At 45.5% G+C, this 26837-nt stretch overlaps 1 protein-coding gene across 7 annotated transcripts in view; it reads left to right on the forward strand.

Moving 5' to 3' along the window:
- PLXNA1 (plexin A1) overlaps positions 1 to 26837 on the forward strand; it is a 312844-nt gene that overhangs the window by 218646 nt on the left and 67361 nt on the right. For all 7 annotated transcript variants that reach the window (XM_088450221.1, XM_088450220.1, XM_088450216.1 and 4 more), the window contains exons 11-13: positions 15991 to 16087; positions 16325 to 16515; positions 24372 to 24523. In XM_088450221.1, the coding sequence (XP_088306347.1) occupies positions 15991 to 16087; positions 16325 to 16515; positions 24372 to 24523 (440 nt within the window). The remainder of the gene's footprint in view (positions 1 to 15990; positions 16088 to 16324; positions 16516 to 24371; positions 24524 to 26837) is intronic.

Raw genomic sequence — 26837 nt, forward strand, 5'->3', positions numbered from 1 at the left:
ATGTTGCTGTCCTCTAGAGTAGGAGCAAGCAACCTGCGGCACTGCAGCTGCTGAGGAACCACACATCCCAGCATGCCCTGCCACAGATTTGCTGTTAGGACATACTTAAACTGTCAGAGCAGGCTGGGATGTGTAGTTCCACAGCAGCTGGAGTGCCAAACCCTCGCTGTAGAGATCATCGTCCACTTCTAAGTCTTCCATTACGGAACCTTAGACCGGTCTCTCATAGCTCTGCTGCCTGATTTGGTCTAATAGTTCTTAAATTTCTGTTCTCCTAAAAAAAAAAAAAAATCTGCTCCTGCAAATAATTTTTTTACTGGAATATATTCCTAATTCTACATTCTATTCTACCATTGAATCAGACGCACCTGCGGCTGCTTTCCCGTATGTCCGCGGCAGCCTGGTAGTGCAAGTATACGCCCATGTATGCTGAATATCCGCACATCTGCATGCGGAAAGGTTGGCTCCGCCCATTGTTTTTCTGTCCGCAGCCCTTGTCCTTCGTATCAGGAATTGCCCCAACTCCATTCTCTGGGTGCAAGAGATCCGTCTTCGAATCAGGACGGGAGTCTGCTTACACGCCTATGACACGCCCACAAGGCGGACCAGTCAGTGCTGTCCCATGGTTACCGCCCACAAACGCCCATTTCACAGACAGAGTGATCCGCCAAAGGACAATCCGTCTGCACTTGCAATCTCCGTCCATGTGTAAATGCATTGCGCAGTCGGGCGATTTGCTTTCTACAAGGCATGCGCAGTTTGCAGGTATCCGCTAGGTCCGTCGGGCCCCCCCTATTTACATATCATTCAGAATCTGTCGCTATATTGAAAATGGGTGTTATACATTTTTTTCAGTTTACGCTTTAGCATTCTAAATCTATGAAACATTTAATCATTTTTTTACACCTTTATTTGACTTTGGATTTTATGTCCTATTGCAACATTTGCTAAATACAGTATATCACTTTGTCCAACGTCTGTGCTCTTTACCTATATTTACCAATCGCTCTTCTCTTATTGCCCCGGGGAAACGTCAGAGCTCTGCTGTCATTCTACCTAGAGAGAGGCTTTGTGCCGTATCCCCGGGCAATGGAGATAAAACAACAATTAATAAATTAGTCATCTGGAGGTGGAAAACCCCCATTAAACATTCATACTTAACAGTGTGTGTGCACGTGTGTGTATATATTAGACAGAGGCTTTTACATTTATGTTTTGTGCACTATAGAGGTTTAGCCCTAATCGATTTCCCCCCCTATTGTCCAGTAAGTCTCATTAAACCTGCAGGCATTGAATTTTCTGTAATGTTGCATTTTTTCTTATTATTATTTTATATTGAGCGTTCAAATACAAAACCCCACAAAATTCCTGTGAAGACCTCGTTATTCTGCCCCTCTCCCACTCCCCCTTCTCGCTCTCTTTCTCTCGACCCGGCCGTCACATTTATCTTGCTCGCAGCCGCGCTTTAAAGAGAGAAGGGAGAATCAGGAGAATTTGATAGGATCCAATTAAATTTGTGCAGATAAAATGATGATGAATTGCAGCCGGGCTCCGCAGAGACACCCTGTACGTTACCGCCGGCCCCATTGAGCTGAGGTCATCAGCTGCAGAAAAATAGGACACATCTGCGTGTATGTGACCCACGTCCGCAGGAGCTGAAGGGGGGGGGGGTTGGCGGTCTCCATCCGCTTGTTTTCAGTTCTGGGTAATAGAGGCACGTGCACATGAGCCTTTGTACTTTGTGTGTGTGTGTGCAAAGTGCCTCGGTTGTATGGAGAATGAAGGATTTATACGTGTACATTGCACAGGGCGCCTGAAATGATACAATGAAAAGTATAATAATAGGTACTAAGAATTATGTTGTGCATTAAGAGTAGTGCTGTGCTGCTGGTTTTTATTCTAAAAATAACAGACCATTATATCCATCATAGAGAGAGGTGACCGGGAATTATAGCCAGCATACAGAGAGACTGGGAATTATATCCAGCATACAGAGAGACTGGGAATTATAGCCAGCATACAGAGAGACTGGGAATTATAACCAGCATACAGAGAGACTGGGAATTATAGCCAGCATACAGAGAGACTGGGAATTATAACCAGCATAGAGAGAGAGGAGACAGGGAATTATATCTAGCTTCCAGAGAGGAGATTGGGAATTATAGCCAGCATACAGAGAGGGGACCGGGAATTATATCCAGCATGCAGAGAGACTGGGAATTATAACCAGCATACAGAGAGGTGACCGGGAATTATAGCCAGCATACAGAAAGGAGACTGGGAATTATATCCAGCATACAGAGAGACTAGGAATTATAACCAGCATACAGAGAGGTGACCGGGAATTATAGCCAGCATACAGAAAGGAGACTGGGAATTATATCCAGCATACAGAGAAGTGATTGGGAATTATAGCCAGCATGCAGAGAGGGGACAGGGAATTATAGCCAGCATACAGAGAGGGGACTGGGAATTATAGCCAGCATACAGAGAGGAGACTGGGAATTATAGCCAGCATGAAGAGAGGAGACTGGGAATTATAGCCAGCATGCAGAGAGGTGACTGGGAATTATATCTAGCTTCCAGAGAGGAGATTGGGAATTATAGCCAGCATACAGAGAGGGGACCGGGAATTATATCCAGCATGCAGAGAGGAGACTGGGAATTTTAGCCAGCATGCAGAGAGGAGACTGGGAATTATAGCCAGCATGCAGAGAGGAGACTGGGAATTATAGCCAGCATACAAAGAGGAGACTGGGAATTATAGCCAGCATACAGAGAGGTGACTGGGAATTATAGCCAGCATACAAAGAGGAGACTGGGAATTATAGCCAGCATGCAGAGAGGAGACAGGGAATTATATCCAGCATGCAGAGAGGTGACTGGGAATTATATCCAGCTTCCAGAGAGGAGATTGGGAATTATATCCAGCTTCCAGAGAGGAGATTGGGAATTATAGCCAGCATGCAGAGAGGGGACTGGGAATTATAGCCAGCATACAGAGAGGAGACTGGGAATTATAGCCAGCATACAGAGAGGAGACTGGGAATTATAGCCAGCATACAAAGAGGAGACTGGGAATTATAGCCAGCATGCAGAGAGGAGACTGGGAATTATAGCAAGCATGCAGAGAGGTGGCTGGGAATTATAGCCAGCATGCAGAGAGGAGACAGGGAATTATATCCAGCTTCCAGAGAGGAGATTGGGAATTATAGTCAGCATACAGAGAGGAGACGGGAATTATAGCCAGCATGCAGAGAGGAGACGGGAATTATAGCCAGCATGCAGAGAGGAGACTGGGAATTATAGCCAGCATACAGAGAGAAGACTGGGAATTATAGCCAGCATACAGAGAGGTGACTGGGAATTATAGCCAGCATGCAGAGAGGAGACTGGGAATTATAGCCAGCATGAAGAGAGGAGACTGGGAATTATAGCCAGCATGCAGAGAGGTGACTGGGAATTATATCTAGCTTCCAGAGAGGAGATTGGGAATTATAGCCAGCATACAGAGAGGGGACCGGGAATTATATCCAGCATGCAGAGAGGAGACTGGGAATTTTAGCCAGCATGCAGAGAGAAGACTGGGAATTATAGCCAGCATGCAGAGAGGAGACTGGGAATTATAGCCAGCATGCAGAGAGTAGACTGGGAATTATAGCCAGCATGCAAAGAGGAGACTGGGAATTATAGCCAGCATACAGAGAGGTGACTGGGAATTATAGCCAGCATACAGAGAGGAGACTGGGAATTATAGCCAGCATGCAGAGAGGAGACAGGGAATTATATCCAGCTTCCAGAGAGGAGATTGGGAATTATAGTCAACATACAGAGAGGGGACTGGGGACTATATCCAGCATGCAGAGAGGAGACTGGGAATTATATCCAGCATGCAGAAAGGAGACTGGAAATTATAGCCACCATGCAGAGAGGAGACTGGGAATTATAGCCAGCATACAAAGAGGAGACTGGGAATTATAGCCAGCATACAGAGAGGTGACTGGTAATTATAGCCAGCATACAAAGTGGAGACTGGGAATTATAGCCAGCATGTAGAGAGGAGACTGGGAATTATAGCCAGCATACAAAGAGGAGACTGGGGATTATAGCCAGCATACAAAGAGGAGACTGGGAATTATAGCCAGCATACAAAGAGGAGACTGGGAATTATAGCCAGCATGCTGAGAGGTGACTGGGAATGATATCCAGCTTCCAGAGAGGAGATTGGGAATTATAGCCAGCATACAGAGAGGGGACTGGGAATTATATCCAGCATGCAGAGAGGAAACTGGGAATTATAGCTAGCATACAGAGAGGAGACTGGGAATTATAGCCAGCATACAGAGAGGAGACTGGGAATTATAGCCAGCATGCAGAGAGGAGACTGGGAATTATAGCCAGCATGCAGAGAGGAGACTGGGAATTATAGCCAGCATACAGAGAGGAGACTGGGAATTATAGCCAGCATACAGAGAGGAGACTGGGAATTATAGCCAGCATGCAGAGAGGAGACTGGGAATTATAGCCAGCATACAAAGAGGAGACTGGGAATTATAGCCAGCATACAGAGAGGTGACTGGGAATTATAGCCAGCATACAAAGAGGAGACTGGGAATTATAGCCAGGATGCAGAGAGGAGACAGGGAATTATATCCAGCATGCAGAGAGGTGACTGGGAATTATATCCAGCTTCCAGAGAGGAGATTGGGAATTATAGCCAGCATGCAGAGAGGGGACTGGGAATTATAGCCAGCATGCAGAGAGGAGACTGGGAATTTTAGCCAGCATACAGAGAGGAGACTGGGAATTATAGCCAGCATACAGAGAGGAGACTGGGAATTATAGCCAGCATACAAAGAGGAGACTGGGAATTATAGCCAGCATGCAGAGAGGAGACTGGGAATTATAGCAAGCATGCAGAGAGGTGGCTGGGAATTATAGCCAGCATGCAGAGAGGAGACAGGGAATTATATCCAGCTTCCAGAGAGGAGATTGGGAATTATAGTCAGCATACAGAGAGGAGACGGGAATTATAGCCAGCATGCAGAGAGGAGACGGGAATTATAGCCAGCATGCAGAGAGGAGACTGGGAATTATAGCCAGCATACAGAGAGAAGACTGGGAATTATAGCCAGCATACAGAGAGGTGACTGGGAATTATAGCCAGCATGCAGAGAGGAGACTGGGAATTATAGCCAGCATGCAGAGAGGTGACTGGGAATTATATCTAGCTTCCAGAGAGGAGATTGGGAATTATAGCCAGCATACAGAGAGGGGACCGGGAATTATATCCAGCATGCAGAGAGGAGACTGGGAATTTTAGCCAGCATGCAGAGAGAAGACTGGGAATTTTAGCCAGCATGCAGAGAGGAGACTGGGAATTATAGCCAGCATGCAGAGAGTAGACTGGGAATTATAGCCAGCATGCAAAGAGGAGACTGGGAATTATAGCCAGCATACAGAGAGGTGACTGGGAATTATAGCCAGCATACAGAGAGGAGACTGGGAATTATAGCCAGCATGCAGAGAGGAGACAGGGAATTATATCCAGCTTCCAGAGAGGAGATTGGGAATTATAGTCAACATACAGAGAGGGGACTGGGGACTATATCCAGCATGCAGAGAGGAGACTGGGAATTATATCCAGCATGCAGAAAGGAGACTGGAAATTATAGCCACCATGCAGAGAGGAGACTGGGAATTATAGCCAGCATACAAAGAGGAGACTGGGAATTATAGCCAGCATACAGAGAGGTGACTGGTAATTATAGCCAGCATACAAAGTGGAGACTGGGAATTATAGCCAGCATGTAGAGAGGAGACTGGGAATTATAGCCAGCATACAAAGAGGAGACTGGGGATTATAGCCAGCATACAAAGAGGAGACTGGGAATTATAGCCAGCATACAAAGAGGAGACTGGGAATTATAGCCAGCATGCTGAGAGGTGACTGGGAATGATATCCAGCTTCCAGAGAGGAGATTGGGAATTATAGCCAGCATACAGAGAGGGGACTGGGAATTATATCCAGCATGCAGAGAGGAAACTGGGAATTATAGCTAGCATACAGAGAGGAGACTGGGAATTATAGCCAGCATACAGAGAGGAGACTGGGAATTATAGCCAGCATACAGAGAGGTGACTGGGAATTATAGCCAGCATACAAAGAGGAGACTGGGAATTATAGCTAGCATACAGAGAGGAGACTGGGAATTATAGCCAGCATGCAGAGAGGAGACTGGGAATTATAGCCAGCATGCAGAGAGGAGACTGGGAATTATAGCCAGCATGCAGAGAGGAGACTGGGAATTATAGCCAGCATGCAGAGAGGAGACTGGGAATTATAGCCAGCATACAGAGAGGAGACTGGGAATTATAGCCAGCATACAGAGAGGTGACTGGGAATTATAGCCAGCATACAGAGAGGAGACTGGGAATTATAGCAGCATACAGAGAGGAGACTGGGAATTATAGCCAGCATGCAGAGAGGTGACTGGGAATTATATCCAGCTTCCGGAGAGCTGACTGAGAATTATAGCCAGCATCCAGAGAGGGGACTGGGAATTATAGCCAGCATGCAGAGAGGTGACTGGGAATTATAGCCTGCATGCAGAGAGGTGACCGGGAATTATAGCCAGCATGCAGAGAGGGGACTGGGAATTATAGCCAGCATGCAGAGAGGTGACTGGGAATTATAGCCAGCATGCAGAGAGGAGACTGGGAATTATAGCCAGCATACAGAGAGAGGACTGGGAATTATAGCCAGCTTGCAAAGAGGAGACTGGGAATTATTTATTACCAGTTATATATAGCGCACACCTATTCCGCAGCGCTTTACAGTCCACTTTTGCCCATTCACATCAGTCCCTGCCCCAGGGAGCTTACACTTTATATTCCCTACCACATGCTCACACACCTACACACTAGGGTTCATTTTTGTTGGCAGTCAATTAACCTACTAATATCTTTTTTTGGAGTGTGGGAGGAAACCCACGCAAGCAGGAGGAAGATGTACAAACTTCACACACTTAGGGTCATAGTGGGAATTGAACCCACAACCTCAGTGCTGTGAGGCTGTAATGCTAACCATTACCCCGGCTGTGCTGCAGCATGCAGAGAGGAGACTGGGAATTATATCCCACGCAGAAGACATAGCATTATGCTGTTGATCAGTACATAAAAAAAAACAGGAACCAGTCTCTTAAATATGGTGCTTTGTTAATTGGCACCCACTCCTCATGCAGCAGATGTAGGGGGAGTGGGGGCATAGGTGTGAATAGAGCACTTACTGTCAATGCATTAGTGACTAGATGGTCCGTCTGCGAGAGGCTTCTCTGACCTGACACCTGTTACGGGGGGACGATTGCAGCTGCACTTTCTGCTTGTTAATGTAGTTTAGGTGCACTGAACATGAAGATCAGCCTTAGCCTGTAGGTGGCCAGCCAGTCGGTGTACAGTCTGGTGAATGCCACCTAGCTTGGAAGTAGATCATTTTGATTGTCCGCAAGATGTGCCATTGTTTGTAACCTGAATGTTTGGCTATACCAGCCTGGCTTGAAGAATGTTTATGAGCGCCTAGTGGTTGCTGCAGTAATCCACCGTAGTTGAGGCTTGGCCAAAGGGCTTACAATCTGTGTAATGTGTCCATTCTAAATAGTCTTGTCTCATAAATATAGATCCCTGCCCCTTTAGTAACGGGAATGCCTCCTCTCTTGATAGTACACGGCAGCCATTTTATATTTCTCCTCACCCGCTGTCGGGGGGGTCTGCATTCTTATTTTCTGTTAAATGTATTTTGCCGTTACCGCAGAACATAAATCCACGTCGGAAACCTGTCTGCTCTTCATAACATCACTGAAGATAAATCCTGAAATTAATTCTGGAGGCAACTCTAGTAACCATAACATAAAGCCCCTAAATCACAATAATGTATTTAATTTGTTGATAGTTTTTGTATATTCTGGGATTTTTTTTTTTCATTCTTTTATTCAAATGAGCTGCTAAGAAGATCATTATCCCCTACAACTCTCTGCGTTTTTTTATTCCCCCTGCCAAAAATGAATTTATTGCGCTGCTCAAGCTGCCGAATCCCTTTTAATCGAACAATTTGCGTTCGTCATGCTGCGTTGGCAGTGAGGTAATTTGTAGTTCGTGGGGGGGGGGTTTACTTGTCTCACAATGGCCACTTATCATCTGAGCAAGTAAGAAGTTGCGTCGAGAGAGCTTTCTATTGGATGGTGGGTACAGCCAATCAAAACTGTCCATGTAGGGATATGCACACCGTGGCAAATCTGAGAGGAACCTTTGCCTTTTCTGAAGTAATTAGTGTACATCCACTTTACCCGCTTTACCAGTTCAACAATAAAAATCAATGAACAAAATGTTGACTTTGAGATTTTAATGAATCTTCTCCAAATGCTTTCAATGCATTTAATTTATTCCCATCAATATAGCTCCCAATTTCCTCAGTAATGTCATGTGGTTAAGTGCTTTATTTTGAGAGCGTATACTACTATGTTTTCACTTAATGCCCCAGTTATGAATAGTATGTTCAGGTAATGGATCCCTCTCGGAGGAATTTTAATATTGAGCAGTGTTTTCTTTACATTAAACCAATAATGCAGGTGGGGCAGGAGCAGCCTGCAAAGGATTTCCTGTCAGAAATGGCTGCTAGGCCGGGAATCCTCCGGGGAATTGCTTTGTAAGCACAATATCCCCTATAAAATATTTAATGATGTATTTTATCAGGGGGCAGCGGATGCAGGGAGATTTTCTGGTCATGTACAGATGTTTCATTATTCACATAGCGGTTTTTGCACTATATGGCGCAATATGCATGGCGTGACTTAGACGCCACGGATAGTTTAGGACGCAATCGTATTTCTGCGCCACATATCTTTTTCGTATTGCAGCCGCACACAAACAAGATTGTAGCGCACTGCGGGCTTAGAATTTGTACTTTTATCCGCAGTCGTGGCAGTTTAAATTCGCACAATGTTGCAGGGCGGAAAGCAGGACGCATCGGTCCCTGGACGCTTGACTTTTTCTCAGATTAGCGTCCTTGCATGAGATCGATCAGCAGATATTCTCATTAAAGAATGCGCATGCGAATATCTTCCTATAGGGCTGGTGCAAGCTTCGATGTTGCGTCGGCGGTGCATTTAAATACGCAACGAGACTGAATAGTGCTGCTGCCGGTGCACGTCTCGGAATCGGTTGAGGCATTAGTGTAAAGATTTGCGACAAAAGACGCAGCCACGGCCGCGTGCACTTCAGAACCAGACCCTATGTTTGGCTGATACGGATCATTATACCAGGAGTAAATCGCGGAAGTCTCCGGGAGGAGAGGACCTAACGCTGCAGTAGGCGGGGATGGTAATGCGGCCCTGTCCTCTCCTTGCTTTCTGGGGTCCAGCAAATACCAGATAAGATGAATGCGTCTTCATTATTGTGCTATTCTGTAAAAGGGGATGCAAATTTAGATGCGCTGTGTACGCTTTACCCGGATACGTTTAGTATCGCGACAAAGGGAGCGCCGGCATCCCGCACCCTTCCCGTTTTACCTTTTTAGTACATTTCCATCCTGTTCTATTTAATAGTAACTTGAAGGGTGTTGTAGTAAGCCTGTACTTGTGCTTAAGCAGTGTATGTGCACAGGTGTAACGCCATGAAGGGGAACTATTAATCTACGGAAAACATGGTTTGATATTCTGCCATATGCTGCCGGACGAGGAGTAAATCTGTATAAGGATTTACTCAGATGCAGCTGGAATGATCAATTGCCACCGGAAAACCAGACACTGCCAACCTCTATCTACATATACAGTACCTACCTCTACCTACATATACAGTACTTACCTCTACCTACATATACAGTACTTACCTCTACCTACATATACAGTACCCACCTCTACCTACATATACAGTACCTACCTCTACCTACATATACAGTACCCACCTCTACCTACATATACAGTACCTACCTCTACCTACATATACAGTACCTACCTCTACTTACATATACAGTACCTGCCTTTACCTACATATACAGTACCTACATATACAGTACCCACCTCTACCTACATATACAGTACCTGCCTCTACCTACATATACAGTACCTGCCTCTACCTACATATACAGTACCTGCCTCTACCTACATATACAGTACCTACCTACATATACAGTACCTACCTACATATACAGTACCTACCTCTACCTACATATACAGTACCTACCTCTACCTGCATATACAGTACCTGCCTCTACCTACATATACAGTACCTACCTATACCTTCATATAGGACTGGAAACGTGTGATGATGTGTAAGACAAATGGTAATACAGGATTAATGTACAGTATACGCCTTTATAGTATAGGCTGCAGCACTACCCTCAATGTAATTACAGAGCAGTGGTGCTCTTATGTTGTGTAAATTATCTATAGTGTGTGTGTATATATATATATATATGTGTGTGTGTGTGTGTGTGTGTGTGTGTGTGTGTGTGTGTGTGTGTGTGTGTGTGTATGTATGTATGTATGTATATATGTGTGTGCATATTTACATACAGATTTCTAAGCACCCAGTAAGAAATGTGAAGGTACCAGACACACTGTATCTGACTTTGAACACAATCTGTTCCTAAACAGATCTGGAATTAATTTTCTCATGGTTCCTCCTGGCTTTAATCGTCCGTTTCAAGGGCGATGGCGGTCCCCTCTTTGTGTAGACTAGATCTGCTCTACTTTGAAAGTGAAACTTGCTAATGACAGCCATCTGCAGGATAAGCCTCGGGATACAAGACTGATGTGTTTCTTGTGAGCTTGGGGTTGAGTAATCTCCCACAATAGCCGAGGTGGTTAACACGGTGACTTGAGCGCGCTGCGTGCTGTTGGCTTACGCCGAAGCATGCCGTCATCTCTCCAGAGCAGATGTGGGACTCTCCGGCCTGGGTGTGTCCAGCAAATATACTGCAGCTGTCCAGCTGGACGAGACGTCTGCATCTGTTTTATTTAGCTTGGAGCCTCTGTCAGTTTCTCAGTGAATGTTACATTGGTGATCTGTACGGCCTAGTGTGAATCTAAGGGGCCTGCGTTTATAATGTTCATTGGCAGCTTCAACCAATAGTTTACGGTCATACATTTATTTATTCGTATATCCGTATATTCCTATGCGCCACGTCAGGCGGGCGCGCTCTCTTATCCGAGTGTCCTGTTATAGATAGATAGGTTTTTGTTTTCTTACTCTGTGGTAGAGGTGAGCACAGAGGACATTAAGGGGGAAGTGAGAGTAGGAGAGGAGAGATCATCTTTTATGTTATAAGGCGCAGCAGGGGTTCCGTAGGGCCGTACAAGGGGACGAAGCCGACCACAAAAACCACAAGTGTTTATTGTATTACCAGATATTTATATAGCACACACCTTCTGCAGAGTTTTTTTTTTACGTAGGATGTTAAGGCCATTCACATCAGTCCCTTCCCCAGAGGAGCTTACAATCTATATTCACTACCACATGTACGCGCACACGGAAAAACCCCACGCAAGCACGGGGAGAACATAAAAACTCCACGCAGTTACTGCCATGGCGGGAATCAAACGCAAGCCCTCAGTGCTGTGAGGCAATAATGCTAACTATTACACTGTCCATGCACAGACAATATATAAAGTCCCATAATTACATAAAGTGTACAGTTAGCATAATTATGTAGGTAAGATAAAGGGTAGAGGGTCCCCCTCATGGGATCTGGTCTAAAGATCTACAGTAAAAGGTTTAGATAGACAGTCAATAGGTCGACAGGGTCAAAAGGTCACCATGAAAATAGTTGACACATGTTTTTGTTAGGTTTAGGCACTTGAAGGGATGGTTATGGTCAGGCACCTACCTTGACGGTTAGGGTTAGCCACCAAGGGGAGGGTTAGGGTGAAGATTAGGGTAAGACATTTTTTATTTTTTTGTTAAATGTTGACCATTTGTACCTGTCGACCTTCTTACATGTCGACCTTTAGTCCCTGTTGACCGATTGCCTGTCTAACATCTGGCGTCTATCTAGACATAGTCTACCATTTTACTGTAGATCTTTCAATTCACATACCCCGCTCTTGTGAGCTTACAATCTATCAACATATAAGGGCTGTAACTAGGAGTATGCGAGCAGTGCCTTTGCACAGAAGGCCTGATTCAAAGACGCTCGCTCTGAATCAGGGCGGATTTTTATTTAAATCCGCCTCCCGGCCGCTCGCATAGCTGATGATTATCGCGACCATCGGGCTTGTGACGAGACCCTTGTGGTAGGGTCTCTGTTCTCGCAAGCCCCAGTGAACTTCCTGCTCTAATAGAGCAGGAAGTTCACTACTGACATCACGAATGATGTCAGTAGGGCCGCCCACAAACGGCAGGTGTTCCTTCGGGAATGCCTCAGATTGTCCAGCCACCCCCCCCCCCCCCTCCCTGCATACAAAACGGGGCGAGCTGTCGATCAACATCGACAGCCGCCCTGTTTTGTAGCGAGCCCCGGAGCGAGTGAAGTTCTCACTCGCTCCGGGGCTCGCGCGTGCACACTGGCCGACCACTGACCCGCTTGCAAGCGTTATGCGCTTGCGAGCGGGTCTGAATCAGGCCCAGAGTGCGGGGCTGTGTGGGAGGCACCATTGCTGTCCTGGGCCCCCTGCATTTGGCTTGCAAGGTTCCCGGATTGCCAGTATCACTGCTGCAGTGCTGCCTGAAGCCTCCTTTAGACGCACCAAGAAGCCCCAGGTGCTAGTGGCCCCGCCCACTCAGTGCTACATTATGCGTTCAGGTACCGGCACAGGACGCTCTGCCGTAGTATTAGGGCACTGAACAGATAGCTATAAAAAAAATAAATGTAAATAAAACGATGTAATTTCACTGCAACTAATCCTGGAGGCTGGTCTACTGCGGGGAGAGCATCTTGAAATTGGGGAGTTTCCCAGACGTACCGGGAGAGTAGACGAGCGTAATATTGTGTGTCCAATCACATATTTATCATATTACGTAGAGTAGAACGTGGAAGTTAATGTACATTTGTGGTGTAGTATATACTATACTTGAATTGTCACAGTCAATGATAAACTGCCCTTTAAATTTAATGCAAACTCTAAACCTGATATTTAATACAAGAAAAGAAAAGTTATTAACATGGATCATTTCAGATGAGAGGTTATTAATCGGCAGGAGAGAATGTTTTCTGATTTTGCTCCTGGTTCCTCCTCTGAGCTGTCTGTACGGCTGCACTTCTCTTCCCAGTCTGCTCACGAGCTGGAGATGTTCTGCAAACTGGTCTCGTTTCTGTGCTAATCCGCCTGCGTTAATGTGTCGGGCAGGGCAATCCCTGGGTTCTTGTTGGGAGGGAATGTAATCTCATTTGCTGCCACAGCCAATGCAGCCGGGAAACCTGCTCTTCAGGATTCATTCTGACCTCCTGGCCTGCCCGATCTCTCCGTAAGTAATTCACGGCATCATTATCTGGGCATTACGGCTTGTCACTTTGTAATATGACGGAACGCAGGCCGCTCGGGCACTGCAAAACGAAATTGACAGCTCGACAATGAAAGAGTTAAATGGTCAAGTCGGGAAGCGGTGTTACTGAAACCGCGCTCAGGGTATGACTGAAGTACAGAGATTAGCGATACAGGAAAGACTGCGGCATCACAGCGCGCACAAGGCTTGCTGGGATTGGGTTAGGCAGTGCGAAACGGCATGCATATATATATTTATTTTTTTCTATCTTTTTCACTAAATTACAATGATAAATTTCTCTTCTGGCCCATCAGTACCTGCCACAATGGCGCTAATTTCCCTACCGCACTCATTGTCGCCACTTTTCCGTTTTTGGGTCATAGACGAAATTCACAGCATCCTGATAAAGTAGCGAGCGTTTTTTTTTTTTTTAAATAAGTGTGGCGCAAGACTGCAGACCTTTGAGGCACTGGTGCGAACGACGCTATCAGTAGCACTATTTGAGCCTTTTTAGCGTTTTATGATGCTCATCTCGCCTCAATGCGCCATGCTGCGCGACATGCCTAGCGTGAGTGAGCCGCCAGGTCCCGCGCTACTCTGCTAGAGTCGGGCGTCTTTCTTCTTAACCAAAAATGCATCAGTCGCGATGCGATTAGGGCGCACGGGAAGACCCTGCTGATTTATTTGATATACGACACTTGTATATCTATGTGCGACTGAGTCTGTAAACGGAACTTGGCGTGGAAAAATCCACGCTGCTGCATCATACCGCTACACATGCTTTTTGAGAGTCTCAGTCGCACACCGATATAGAAGTGTCACATATCAGATTAATCATATAATGTCTAATGGTGCGTCCTAGTCGCATCGCGTTGTGACTTAGACGCATTTCGGCAAAAAAGATGCCCAATGCTAATAGTCTCACTGGACCAGGCGCGCCGAGAGGGGCTGTTCGATGCCACTGCAGGAAAGACGAGCGAGGATACATCTGTACCTGTAATTGGCTGTATGTGCACTATTTTTAATAGTTTATGTCAGGGGTTCCCAACCACGGTCCTCAAGGCACACTAACAGTCCAGGTTTTAAGGATAGCCATACTTGAACTTCAGTTATTTTGATTGGGAATCACTGGTTTATGTGAATCGCTTCAATTGCAAAAAAATACATCTTTTCCCGTTTATTTCAAGTGTTCAATGTGCTCCTACAGCTGAGCTGCCCATATAACCATCAGCCTTTACAGCGAGCTCTGTACACTGATAGCCCTGGCTGGTCTGCTCCCAGCAATAACCCTGCAGCACTGATCCACCCAGGAAATATCTCTGTAAGGTGTTACACAATACGGTAACAGAAGAATGTGCGGGAGAGAAGGGGGGTGCCCTCAGGAGACCCTCAAACGGGATATTAGCAGGAGGAGTCGGATTCAATGCTGCCGGCTCAGCAAGTCTATTCTCCAGACTGCTGCTCGCTTTGCAAATGCTCTGATTGGAAATAGATTGGAAATACGGCTCCTGAGCTAAAAGGCGATGAAAGGACTTATTAACCCCACATCTCCCAGGCTGCTTGTGGACGGGCTCTTCTTAAGTTCTCTGGAGTTACCTGTCTCCCGATCAACCAATTCCTGTGTTTGGGGGGTGGGGGTTGAAGGAGGGGGGGCAGAGTGAGGTGTTGAAATGAACATTAAGTAGCCGGACAGCTGTAGGCTGATGCATTCTGAAGATCCGGGGGTCCCAAATGAGACATGTCAGAGTACAAATTGAAAATGCCAATTTCACTTAGGATGGCGCTCTGCTTTTCACTGCTAAATCCCCACCGGTGCCTCGTTCAGGAGCCGAGCTTGTAAATGGCATTGTGTGGTGGTGCACACAATAGGGGGCCATGGAGACTGCAATCCTGCCTACCTGCAGCCTTTAATAATCATGGCTGATTCTGCATGGTAAGACGTTTGGCACCTGGAGAGCAAGGATGCACTATGCAGTATAAGTAAATGGATAGCCGAACTCGGAGACTGGACAGAAAACTGAAGCCATTACGCTCCCCTCAGCCTTTTATCTTCCGTCTTTGTCTCCTCTGGATGTCTAATTTTAATTTCTAGCTGCCAGTCTCCATTTCAACCCATTTCAGGGCTGTAAATAAAGCAGAGCCGTTTATCTTCAGTTGAGGGGTGACAGTCGTCAGCGAGGCCTGTAATGGTCGGCACTGTCTCTCTGTAGCCTCATCTGGTATAAAATAAGTTATAATCTGGTTCCATTTCAAGAGACTTGGAACAAAATGGACAAGTACACAGGGGAAAGGTAATTGAAGTCTTACTGCCTCTGGAATCGTGTCCTTATAGAGTATCAAACCATTTATATATGTGGTAGTTTGGAGCCTTTTTAGTTTTTGTTTCTCTCGTACCAGGTTTTAAATGTGGGATTTCTGTCAGAGTGTGGCAACGGTGCGGCCATTTTGTGTGTGTGTGTGGTGTTTATGGTTTAGGTGATTGGTAACCGTTCTGTTGGTGCTTCTGTTTTGCAGTACACCTATGAGGGAAACGACGTGAGCGACCTGCCTGTAAATCTCTCTGTCGTCTGGAACGGCCATTTTGTCATTGATAACCCGCAGAACATCCAAGGTGAGTGCTCTCTGCCTTGGGAACTCGCGCAGCATATGTCAGCAGATCGTTCGCTCTGCTGTTTTCGCCTCAAGCGTTTCATATGGGTTATTTGATTTTCTTAATTTTTTTTTTTTTTTCCTTACGTGTTCAGCCAAGTCCCTGTGTTGTAATACGTTGCTAATTAGCAAGGCCGTATCTGTAATTAATTGATGGGAGCAGTGCGTGGAAGTATTGACCATCTGGTTTGTCCTGCAGCCCACCTGTACAAGTGCTCAGCCCTGCGGGAAAGCTGCGGCCTGTGTCTCAAGTCGGATCCACGTTTTGAGTGCGGCTGGTGCGTGGCTGAGAAGAAATGCACTCTGCGCCAGAACTGCCCGGTGCACGAAAGCACTTGGATGCACGTCAGCACCCCACAAAGCCGCTGTACAGACCCCAAAATCACCAAGGTATGTCGACCCCTATAATGAAAAAGTGGTGTAGTACTTGATATGTTATTTATTATGGATACATACAGATCACATGACAGGTTTTGTGGTTCCCAAGGTGCTACTTTGCCTCTATTGCTCCAGGAATCCCAGAAATGTGATGTCATGACTTTTATACCAATAATCCTGCTTTACATTAAAGTCTTGCGTGGGCGAGTTGGCAGGTCACATTACACAATTTGTATGTATGTTGAAAGTGCCGGCATGTCCGATTTAAATTGCGATTAGCCACCTTAGGACTGGCGCATACTCACCCCATGTGGGCCGGATTGACGTTGGGTTGTGACCTCATACCCCACCGCCATATATCAGCCCTTAGACACGTGGATCTGCCCTTACTGAAGCTGCCAGTGAGGTGGCGCCACGATGAAAGCATTAAAGCGCGTCACGCTTACACTAGCTACATTATGGCGCATCACATTCCATTCTGGACAATTTGCTGATTTTGTCACTTGTCGGCCATATTTCCTACACATCCCCTTTAAACGTGTGCCAATTTTTTACGTTCCCTATTTGTTAAGATCTGGTCGCTATATTGCCCATGTTTAGGAATTGCTGAACTGGGCACCACCCTGCGACCGCTGTAATATCTCTAAGGCAGGGGTGGGGAACCTTTTTTCTGCCGAGGGCCATTTTGATATATATAGAACATTATTCGCAGGCCAGGTGCAGGCCACACTCCCTCCATGTGATGTCACACAGGGACGGGGTCACAATCGCCGGTGATTACAGCAATACCAGGAGCATCCTGATGATGCTTCGGGAAGCTGTAAGGGCAGCGATGTGACCGTCTGAATCGCCCTAAGGATGCTCCAGGCGGCACTGCTGCATAGATTCTGGCTGCAGGGTGACCTTCTAGGCACCCTGCTGGCCAGATGAGGCTAGCAGAGAAAAGCTCTGAGGGCCAGACCAAATGATACCAAGGGCCTTATACGGCCCCCGGGCCTGAGGTTCCCCATCCCTGCTCTAAGTGATGAATCGGACAGGAGCAGGATGAGACCTCGGGCCACACTCTGCGAAGTTCAATCCCGGCCCCTCTGCCTGTGATCTTGCCTTCACCTCCTGCTTCTGCATAATGAATGGTGCAGCCCTTTTATATATATATTTTAGAAGCAAATGTTTGTTGTTTTATTTACGAGTCCCCCTGTGAAACCAATTAAGGGAATAGCAGGAAGGAGGGCTCGTGGTAATGGGAACTTGTCTGTGATTCCGAGAGGAGGCAGCCAGGCTTCTTAGCGCAGGTGAGGATGTAGAAGAGTCGGGACAAATGTTCGCTAGGTTCTATTGCTCAGCAAAGTGTGAGCATCTCGTGTGCTGTAGTTACCATGAGTAGCGGGTATTGCGCCCGTCTGCTGTAAGCCGGAACAGCCAATTGCACCGATGCTCCGCTGCTAATTTTCATATCTACTATTCGGTGCCTGCGGGAATCCATTGCTGCATATGTGCGTGCTGCGCCGAGTGTGAAACGCGCTTTTTTGATGTCGGTTCTTAACCTGCTGGAACAAAGCAAACTTAGGCTTTTTGGGAAGGTAGTCCTCACCCACCCATAGTTGGTTCATTCTAAATACGGTGTCCTATTTTTTTAACCAGGAAATATTTACTTGCCAATCATTCTCTCCCTTGAAGACTGTTATTGAAAATACAACAATATAAAGCATTGTCCTACTTTTACAGGACCAACAAACCGCCCATTGGACCTATTCTGTATGACAGGAGATGGTAAAATGCGCCGTTCAGTCCTACCCTGACTCTCTAAGGCAGCGCAGGTATAAAGTGGATTGTGATTGTGCAGGTGTTCCTCTCTCCACTACAGAGCGTCAGACGCATTCCGCGCCCTTCATGATCTGTACAGTTTTGTGTCAACGGCTGATTTTTTAATTTTTCCTGACACGTTTGCGGTGAGATCCAGTTAAACGCAAGATCCCGTGGGAGATTAGTGTGATCTGCTGTTGCGCACGCTTCTATTATGGTGCAAAACACACAGATTTTATTTATTATTCTGCAATGCGAGTTAATACGTAAATCATGAGGCTCCGGCGGGTATTTTAGCTATCATTTCTCTATTGCACCCTAGCAAATAATATACAGAATCTGTTTGGTTGCTATGGGCAACATCACCACTTGTCTGTTTTAGAAACTTTAGTAAATCTATCCCCTTTGCGCAGTGTGTACCAAACTTTCATGAATCACGGCCCCCTAGAGCAGGGGTCAGGGAATTTTTTTTTACCTTTTACCCCAAAATAAATTTAGATACGCCGACGTTACCCCTTTGATTTGAAAAGAAGGAAATCATATAGTAGTGTCCCCATAGTTATGCCTCTGTAGTAGTGCCCCCATATAATGCCCCTGTAGCAGTGCCCCCATATAATGCCCCTGTAGTAGTGACCCCATATAGTGCCCCCATATAATGCCCCTGTAGTAGTGCCCCCATATAATGCCCCTGTAGTAGTGCCGCTTGTACAAATGAAACCCAAAAAAACCACTTACCTTAATCCCCGCTCCTGCATCCGCCGCCGTCCTGTCCGCCCGGCTGCTCCACGGAACTATGGGAGAGACATCATGACGTCTCTCCCATAGTGCGCATGGAGAGAGGCGGAAGCTGGGGTTCAGAAGAGAACTCCAGCCTCCGGCTAACGCGGCGCTGCAGGGAAGGAGCCGGGTGCCCGCTGGTAATAACATCTCAGCGGGCGTCCGGCTTAGAGCCTCCCCTCGGCACAGCCGGGCATACATATGAATCATTCTATATTATAGAATGATTCATATGCATGCCCGACTGTCCGTCCATTACCCCCAGGATTTTCATTTTTACCCCATGTGGGGTAATTTACCCCTGTTCCCCGACCACTGCCCTATAGTATTAGCATATTTTCACGGCGGCCCTATGCCAAATGTTTCTTATTGAGAAATTATAAAAAATGATTAAAGTGAGTCAATGGATGAAATGAAGTCCTGGATCACCAACTTGTGGCATTGTGGCAAGTTCTCCCCTGCACAGCAGGGTGCCACGGCCTAAGTGTGTTCTTTGGTGCATGGCATGAGGGGGAGAGCTGGTGAATTGTGACTCTCCGGCTACCTGTACTTACAGCAATGGAGCCGGTTTCTTCCGCAGACGGGTGATGCACTCTGAAGAGTGTAAAAATGAAACAAAAGATAAAGAGAATATAATTAAAGGTGGCCACTCATAAATCGCCCTTCCTTCCTTCCTGCTCCCACCGGCAAATCAGTAACGAGACCCATAATTCCACAGAATGAGATTCTGCAGCCGGCGCGGGGACGCATTAATTCCATTTAGTGCCCGCAGGTGTGCGAGGAGTGATGGGACGCGCTGGAGGCAGGCAGAATCTGCTGGGAAATTGCCCGCAATTAGCAGGTTATTGGTGTTGCTGGGTCGCCGCCCTGCTGCTCATCAGTCATAATGCTGCCTTTGTCAAGCGCACCTGTCCGCCTTATTGGAAATAATCGTGCTAAATGTGTCTCATCAGACTGCGGATATCCCTTCTGGGAACAAGACAATGCACTGGCCACGGCAGCAGGGAGTTAGGGATGTGGGTCTCTTCTCCCCCCCCCCCCCCCCTTCCCCAAAAATGTATGTTCTGAATGAATGAGTCCTTTATAACCATCTCTTGTCAGTAGAGCGTTACCATTGATCCTCTCTGAGTTTATTCGGACATGCGGTGATTGGTACATACAATATTAATGCACCAGAACTCTAATTTAATATATAAAGGGGGGTGTTTGTATTGGTTATTAATGGTTTGCAGACATTTGCTCTAGAGAAATGTTATTTTTGCAATGTAGCAGTCATTACTTACCTTATAGAATATATACGCTTCCTTACGCCAATATAGACCTAATTACCCTTCAACTAGCCCAAAAGCTTTCTCAGTATGGCAACAAAGCGCTCACAATACTTGTCCTTTCCACAGCCGGAGTCCTCCGTACTTCACACGCTTTGGTCAGGGCGCCCCAGGCTCTGCTTTGAATTATTTCCCAATTTTAGAAACCGATGGATAGGGTGGGTGGGCTTATTGTCTCCTGGGGTTTCTGGCTGGTATGTCAGCATGTGACGTGGGCAGGATTAGCTCAGGATGAAGCCAATCGCAGCTTTAGATTTGTGACCGCTCCTGTAGACCCATCTAAGATGCTGTGACGAACACGCCAACCTTGGTGTACAGTGAGATGGTGCCCAGGGGTGTGGGGAGGGGTCATTAGTGAGGGGCCTGGGAGATTGGAGGGGACAGAGTGGTAATAGTGCATGCTGCTCCCTGGTCCTCCTCTGAGCTTATTTATACAGGGTCACCTTTAGCTTCTGTTCTATGTCATTGTGGGGGAGATGTACTAAGCCTTGGGGAGAGCTAAAGTACCAACATATCAGCTCCTAGCTGTCATATTACAGGCTGAGTTTGAAAAATGACAGTTTGGAGCTGATTGGTTTGGTACTTTATCTCTCTCCAAGGCTTAGTACATCTGCCCCTGTATGTTAATTGGTTCTTTCATGATATCCCCAAAGTACAGCGCTGTCATGTGTTGTTGCCTTAAAAATTAAAGATGAGGAGGCTGGAGTACTGTATTAAAGGCAGAATCAGAGTGTGTGTGTGTGTGTGTGTATGTATGTGTGTGTATGTATATATATATATATATATATATATATATATATATATATTTATATATATATATATATATATATATATATATATATGTCTGTGTGGGTGTGCTATATATGCATACAGATATATAGTGTGTGTGTATATGTATATGTGTGTGTGTATATATATATATAGTGTGTGTGTATATGTATGTGTATGTATGTGTGTATATATATATATATATATATATATATATGAACACACGCACACGTCTTTGTATTTCTATTATTGCATATAACACTAATCCAAGTCTCAGCCCAAATCCTTCTGTTTTTCATCTGGGGTTGGCACATTTCACTGCCAATAAAATATTCATGGAGCCACTTGGCGTAGTGTTTCTATAGCACTTGCAGTTTCACTTGGGTTCCCGGGCTTAACGACTCCGTTTCACTTTGCTGTTCAAACTCTACAGGAGTGTGTGTAGTTTTACAAAGAGCCCCCTGCTTGCTTACATTAACGTACAAAACACAGCAGCCTGCGGTAAGAAAGAGCGCACAGCGGGAGCATCACAACTTCATAACTGTCTCTGCGGCAATACAAAGAACAGCCGGTTGTAAGCACAGTCATCCCGTACATGGTGTCACTTCTCAGCGCAAGATAGGTATGAAAAATTAAAAGGAACACAATGGCACCCAGATACAGCACTTTCCCTTATTAAAACCAGAGGCGTCTCATGTTCTGTAAGCCTTCGCGGTGAGTCCAGGGGTTCCTAACCTGCCACTCTCCAGCCTTTCGTAATTGACAGCTTGCAGGTGGCACTGCCAGCCAACCAGCTACCGGGTTAATTTGGCAGTGGTAGTGCAGCTGCGGCGCGGATAATAATGGGGCGCTTGAGCATGATTTATTTAATAAAACATAACATAGAATTGCATGTCACTCATCGGCATTATAGTGATGACGGTATAGGCAGCAATGTAGGTGCGGCCACCAGGAGAAGATGCTGTCTCACCGCTCTTGGCTTCAGAAAGGATATGTCTCACCGCTCCTGGCTTCAGAAAGGATATGTCTCACCGCTCCTGGCTTCTCCTGTGCTCATCATAAAAGACCACTAATCCTAAAATTTGGCTCATATAAGAGCAATTACTGTCATTACTAGTAATATATATATATATATATATATATATATATATATATATATATGAATGTGTATATATACAGTCAGGTCCATAAATATTGGGACATTGACAGAATTTTCATAGTTTGGCCTCTATTCACCACCACAATGGCTTTGAAATGAAACAAACAAGATGTGCTTTAACTGCAGACTTTCAGATTTAATTTGAGGGTAATTACATCCAAATCAGGTGAACGGTGTAGAAATTACAACGGTTTCTATATGTGCCTCCCACTTTTTAAGAGGCCAAAAGTAATGGGACTATCAACTCAAACGCTATTTCATGGACAGGTGTGGGCTATTCCCTCGTTATTTCATTATCATTTAAGCAGGTAAAAGGTCTGGAGTTGATTCTAGGTGTGACATTTGCAATCAGTTGCTGTCGACTCTCAATATGAGATCCAGTGAAGCAAGCCATCATAAGGCTGAAAAATCAAAACAAACCCATCAGAGAGATAGAAAAAACATTAGGTGTGGCCAAATCAACTGTTTGGAACATTCTTAAAAAGAAAGAATGCACCGGAGAGCTCAGCAACACCAAAAGACGCGGAAGACCACGGAAAACAACTGTGGTGGATGACAGAAGAATTATTTCCCTGGTGAAGAAAAACCCCTTCACAACAGTTGGCCAAATCAAGAACACTCTCCAGGAGGTAGGTGTATATGTGTCAAAGTCAACAATTAAGAGAAGACTTCACAAGAGTGAATATAGAGGGTTCACCACAAGATGCCTCAAAAACAGGAAGACCAAATTAGAGTTTGCCAAACAACATCTAAAAAAGCCATTACAGTTCTGGAACAACATCCTATGGACAGATGAGACAAAGATCAACTTGTACCAGAGTGATGGGAAGAGAAGAGTATGGAGAAGGAAAGGAACTGCTCATGATCCAAAACATACCACCTCATCAGTGAAGCATGGTGGTGGTAGTGTCATGGCGTGGGCATGTATGGCTGCCAATGGAACTGGTTCCCTTGTATTTATTGATGATGATGTGACTGCTGACAAAAGCAGCAGAATGAATTCTGAAGTGTTTTGGGCAATATTATATGCTCATATTCAGTCAAATGTTTCAGCACTCATTGGATGGCGCTTCACAGTGCAGATGGACAATGACCCGAAGCATACTGCAAAAGCAACCAAAGAGTTTTTTAAGGCTAAAAAGTGGAATGTTATGCAATGGCTAACTCAATCCCCAGACCTGAATCCGATTGAGCATGGATTTCACTCGATGAAGACAAAACTGAAGGGAAAATGCCCCAAGAACAAGCAGGAACTGAAGACATTTGCAGTAGAGGCCTGGCAGAGCATCACCAGGGATGAAACCCAGCGTCTGGTGATGTCTATGCGTTCCAGACTTCAGGCTGTAATTGTCTGCAAAGGATTTGCAACAAAGTATTAAAAAGTGAAAGTTAGATTTAGGATTGTTTAGTTTGTCCCATTACTTTTGGCCCCTTAAAAAGTGGGAGGCACATACAGAAACCGTTGTAATTCCTACACCGTTCACCTCATGTGGATGTAATTACCCTCAAATTAAATCTGAAAGTCTGCAGTTAAAGCACATCTTGTTTGTTTCATTTCAAAGCCATTGTGGGGGTGAATAGAGGCCAAAATATGAAATCTCTGTCAATGTCCCAATATTTATGCACCTGACTGTGTGGGTATGTATGTATGTATGTATATATATATATATATATATATATATATAATATGAGTATGCAGTGATGGGAATGCGGGGAAGGGATTTCTCCTTTGCAGGGCAGACTTCATGTGAGTAATCCTTATGACTGATACTGCAGCCAGCCTGAAATGACTGATAACAGAAAGCAATAGCTCACACTAAGTTTGTACCACATACAACTTATTGCCAACTTTCGGTCAAGGTTTCCGCGCTGTTACAATATTAGTAACATCTCTATATCAGACAGTTTGCAGTATACATAAGTGGCGGGTGCTCTGTATTGTAGAAAGGCATTTGATGATGCTGGAATGGTCACTACCTGATCATTCCTGCTGTGTACAAAGTACATGACAAATATCTTTTTGTTTTCTGAAGCTGTCTCCAGAGACTGGGCCCAGGCAAGGAGGGACTCGGCTGACTATTACCGGAGAGAACTTGGGTCTGAGGTTCGAGGACATCCGCTTTGGTGTGAGGGTCGGACAAGTTATGTGTGTCCCAAGTGAGAACGAGTACATCAGTGCTGAGCAGTAAGTTTCACAGAGCGGTCAACCTCTTCTGTATGTGGAACCCCGCAGGCCAGAAGTGTATCTTTACTATCACTATGCCAGTGGTCACAGCTAAGATAGGAGGTGTATCTAACCTATTCTATGCCAGTGGTCACAGCTAAGATAGGAGGTGTATCTAACCTATGCCAGAGTTGGCAGCTAACACGGGTGGTGTATCTAACCTATTCTATGCCAGAGGTGGCAGCTAAGATAGGAGGTGTATCTAACCTATGCCAAAGATGGCAGCTAACACAGTGGGTGTATCTAACCTATTCTATGCCAGTGGTCACAGCTAAGATGGGTGTATCTAACCTATTCTATGCCAGAGGTCACAGCTAAGATAGGGGGTGTATCTAACCTATTGTATGCCAGTGGGCACAGCTAAGATAGGGAGTGTATCTAACCTATTCTATGCCAGTGGTCACAGCTAAGATAGGGGGTGTATCTAACCTATTCTATGCCAGAGGTCACAGCTAAGATACGGGGTGTATCTAAACTATTCTATGCCAGTGGTAACAGCTAAGATAGGGAGTGTATCTAACCTATTCTATGCCAGTGGTCACAGCTAAGATAGGAGGTGTATCTAACCTATGCCAAAGATGGCAGCTAACACAGTGGGTGTATCTAACTTATTCTATGCCAGTGGTCACAGATAAGATAGGGGGTGTATCTAACCTATTCTATGCCAGTGGTCACAGATAAGATAGGGGGTGTATCTAACCTATTCTATGCCAGTGGTCACAGCTAAGATAGGAGGTGTATCTAACCTATTCTATGCCAGTGGTCACAGCTAAGATAGGGGGTGTATCTAACCTATTCTGTGCCAGTGGTCACAGCTAAGATAGGGGGTTTATCTAACCTATTCTATGCCAGTGGTCACAGCTAAGATAGGGAGTGTATCTAACCTATTCTATGCCAGTGGTCACAGCTAAGATAGGAGGTGTATCTAACCTATGCCAGAGTTGGCAGCTAACACGGGTGGTGTATCTAACCTATTCTATGCCAGAGGTGGCAGCTAAGATAGGAGGTGTATCTAACCTATGCCAAAGATGGCAGCTAACACAGTGGGTGTATCTAACCTATTCTATGCCAGTGGTCACAGCTAAGATAGGGGGTGTATCTAACCTATGCCAGAGTTGGCAGCCAACACGGGTGGTGTATCTAACCTATTCTATGCCAGAGGTGGCAGCTAAGATAGGAGGTGTATCTAACCTATTCTATGCCAGTGGTCACAGCTAAGATAGGGGGTTTATCTAACCTATTCTATGCCAGAGGTCACAGCTAAGATAGGGGGTGTATCTAACCTATTCTATGCCAGTGGTCACAGCTAAGATAGGGAGTGTATCTAACCTATTCTATGCCAGTGGTCACAGCTAAGATAGGAGGTGTATCTAACCTATGCCAGAGTTGGCAGCTAACACGGGTGGTGTATCTAACCTATTCTATGCCAGAGGTCACAGCTAAGATAGGGGGTGTATCTAACCTATTCTATGCCAGAGGTCACAGCTAAGATAGGGGGTGTATCTAACCTATTCTATGCCAGTGGTCACAGCTAAGATAGGGGGTGTATCTAACCTATTCTATGCCAGTGGTCACAGCTAAGATAGGGAGTGTATCTAACCTATTGTATGCCAGTGGTCACAGCTAAGATAGGGGGTGTATCTAACCTATTCTATGCCAGTGGTCACAGCTAAGATAGGGAGTGTATCTAACCTATTGTATGCCAGTGGTCACAGCTAAGATAGGGGGTGTATCTAACCTATTCTATGCCAGAGGTCACAGCTAAGATAGGGGGTGTATCAAACCTATTCTATGCCAGTGGTCACAGCTAAGATAGGGAGTGTATCTAACCTTTTGTATGCCAGTGGTCACAGCTAAGATAGGGGGTGTATCAAACCTATTCTATGCCAGAGGTCACAGCTATTATAGAGGGTGTATCTAACCTATTCTATGCCAGAGGTCACAGCTAAGATAGGGGGTGTATCTAACCTATGCCAGAGGTGGCAGCTAAAACAGTGGGTGTATATTTACTATCACTATGTCAGCTAAGATAGGAGGTGTATCTATCCTATTCCATATTCAATTTTTTGCTGTCCCCCAAATCCTGCTAAGTTATAGTCAGTGGGGAGCATCTATGATTAACTGGTGCGAATGAGAAAGGCACTATAGCCATAGCAGGGAATCTGATTGTAGCAGTGACTTTGCCAGTGCAGTTGTGCCACCCTAATGTATTGCAGATATAAGGGCAGCAAAATGCTGTAATTACTATAGCTGCACCTCCCACATCCAGTAATTA

The sequence above is a fragment of the Taudactylus pleione genome, unplaced genomic scaffold (genome assembly GCF_031769625.1).
Source record: "Taudactylus pleione unplaced genomic scaffold, aTauple2 ptg000512l, whole genome shotgun sequence".
NCBI classification, from domain to species: domain Eukaryota; kingdom Metazoa; phylum Chordata; class Amphibia; order Anura; family Myobatrachidae; genus Taudactylus; species Taudactylus pleione.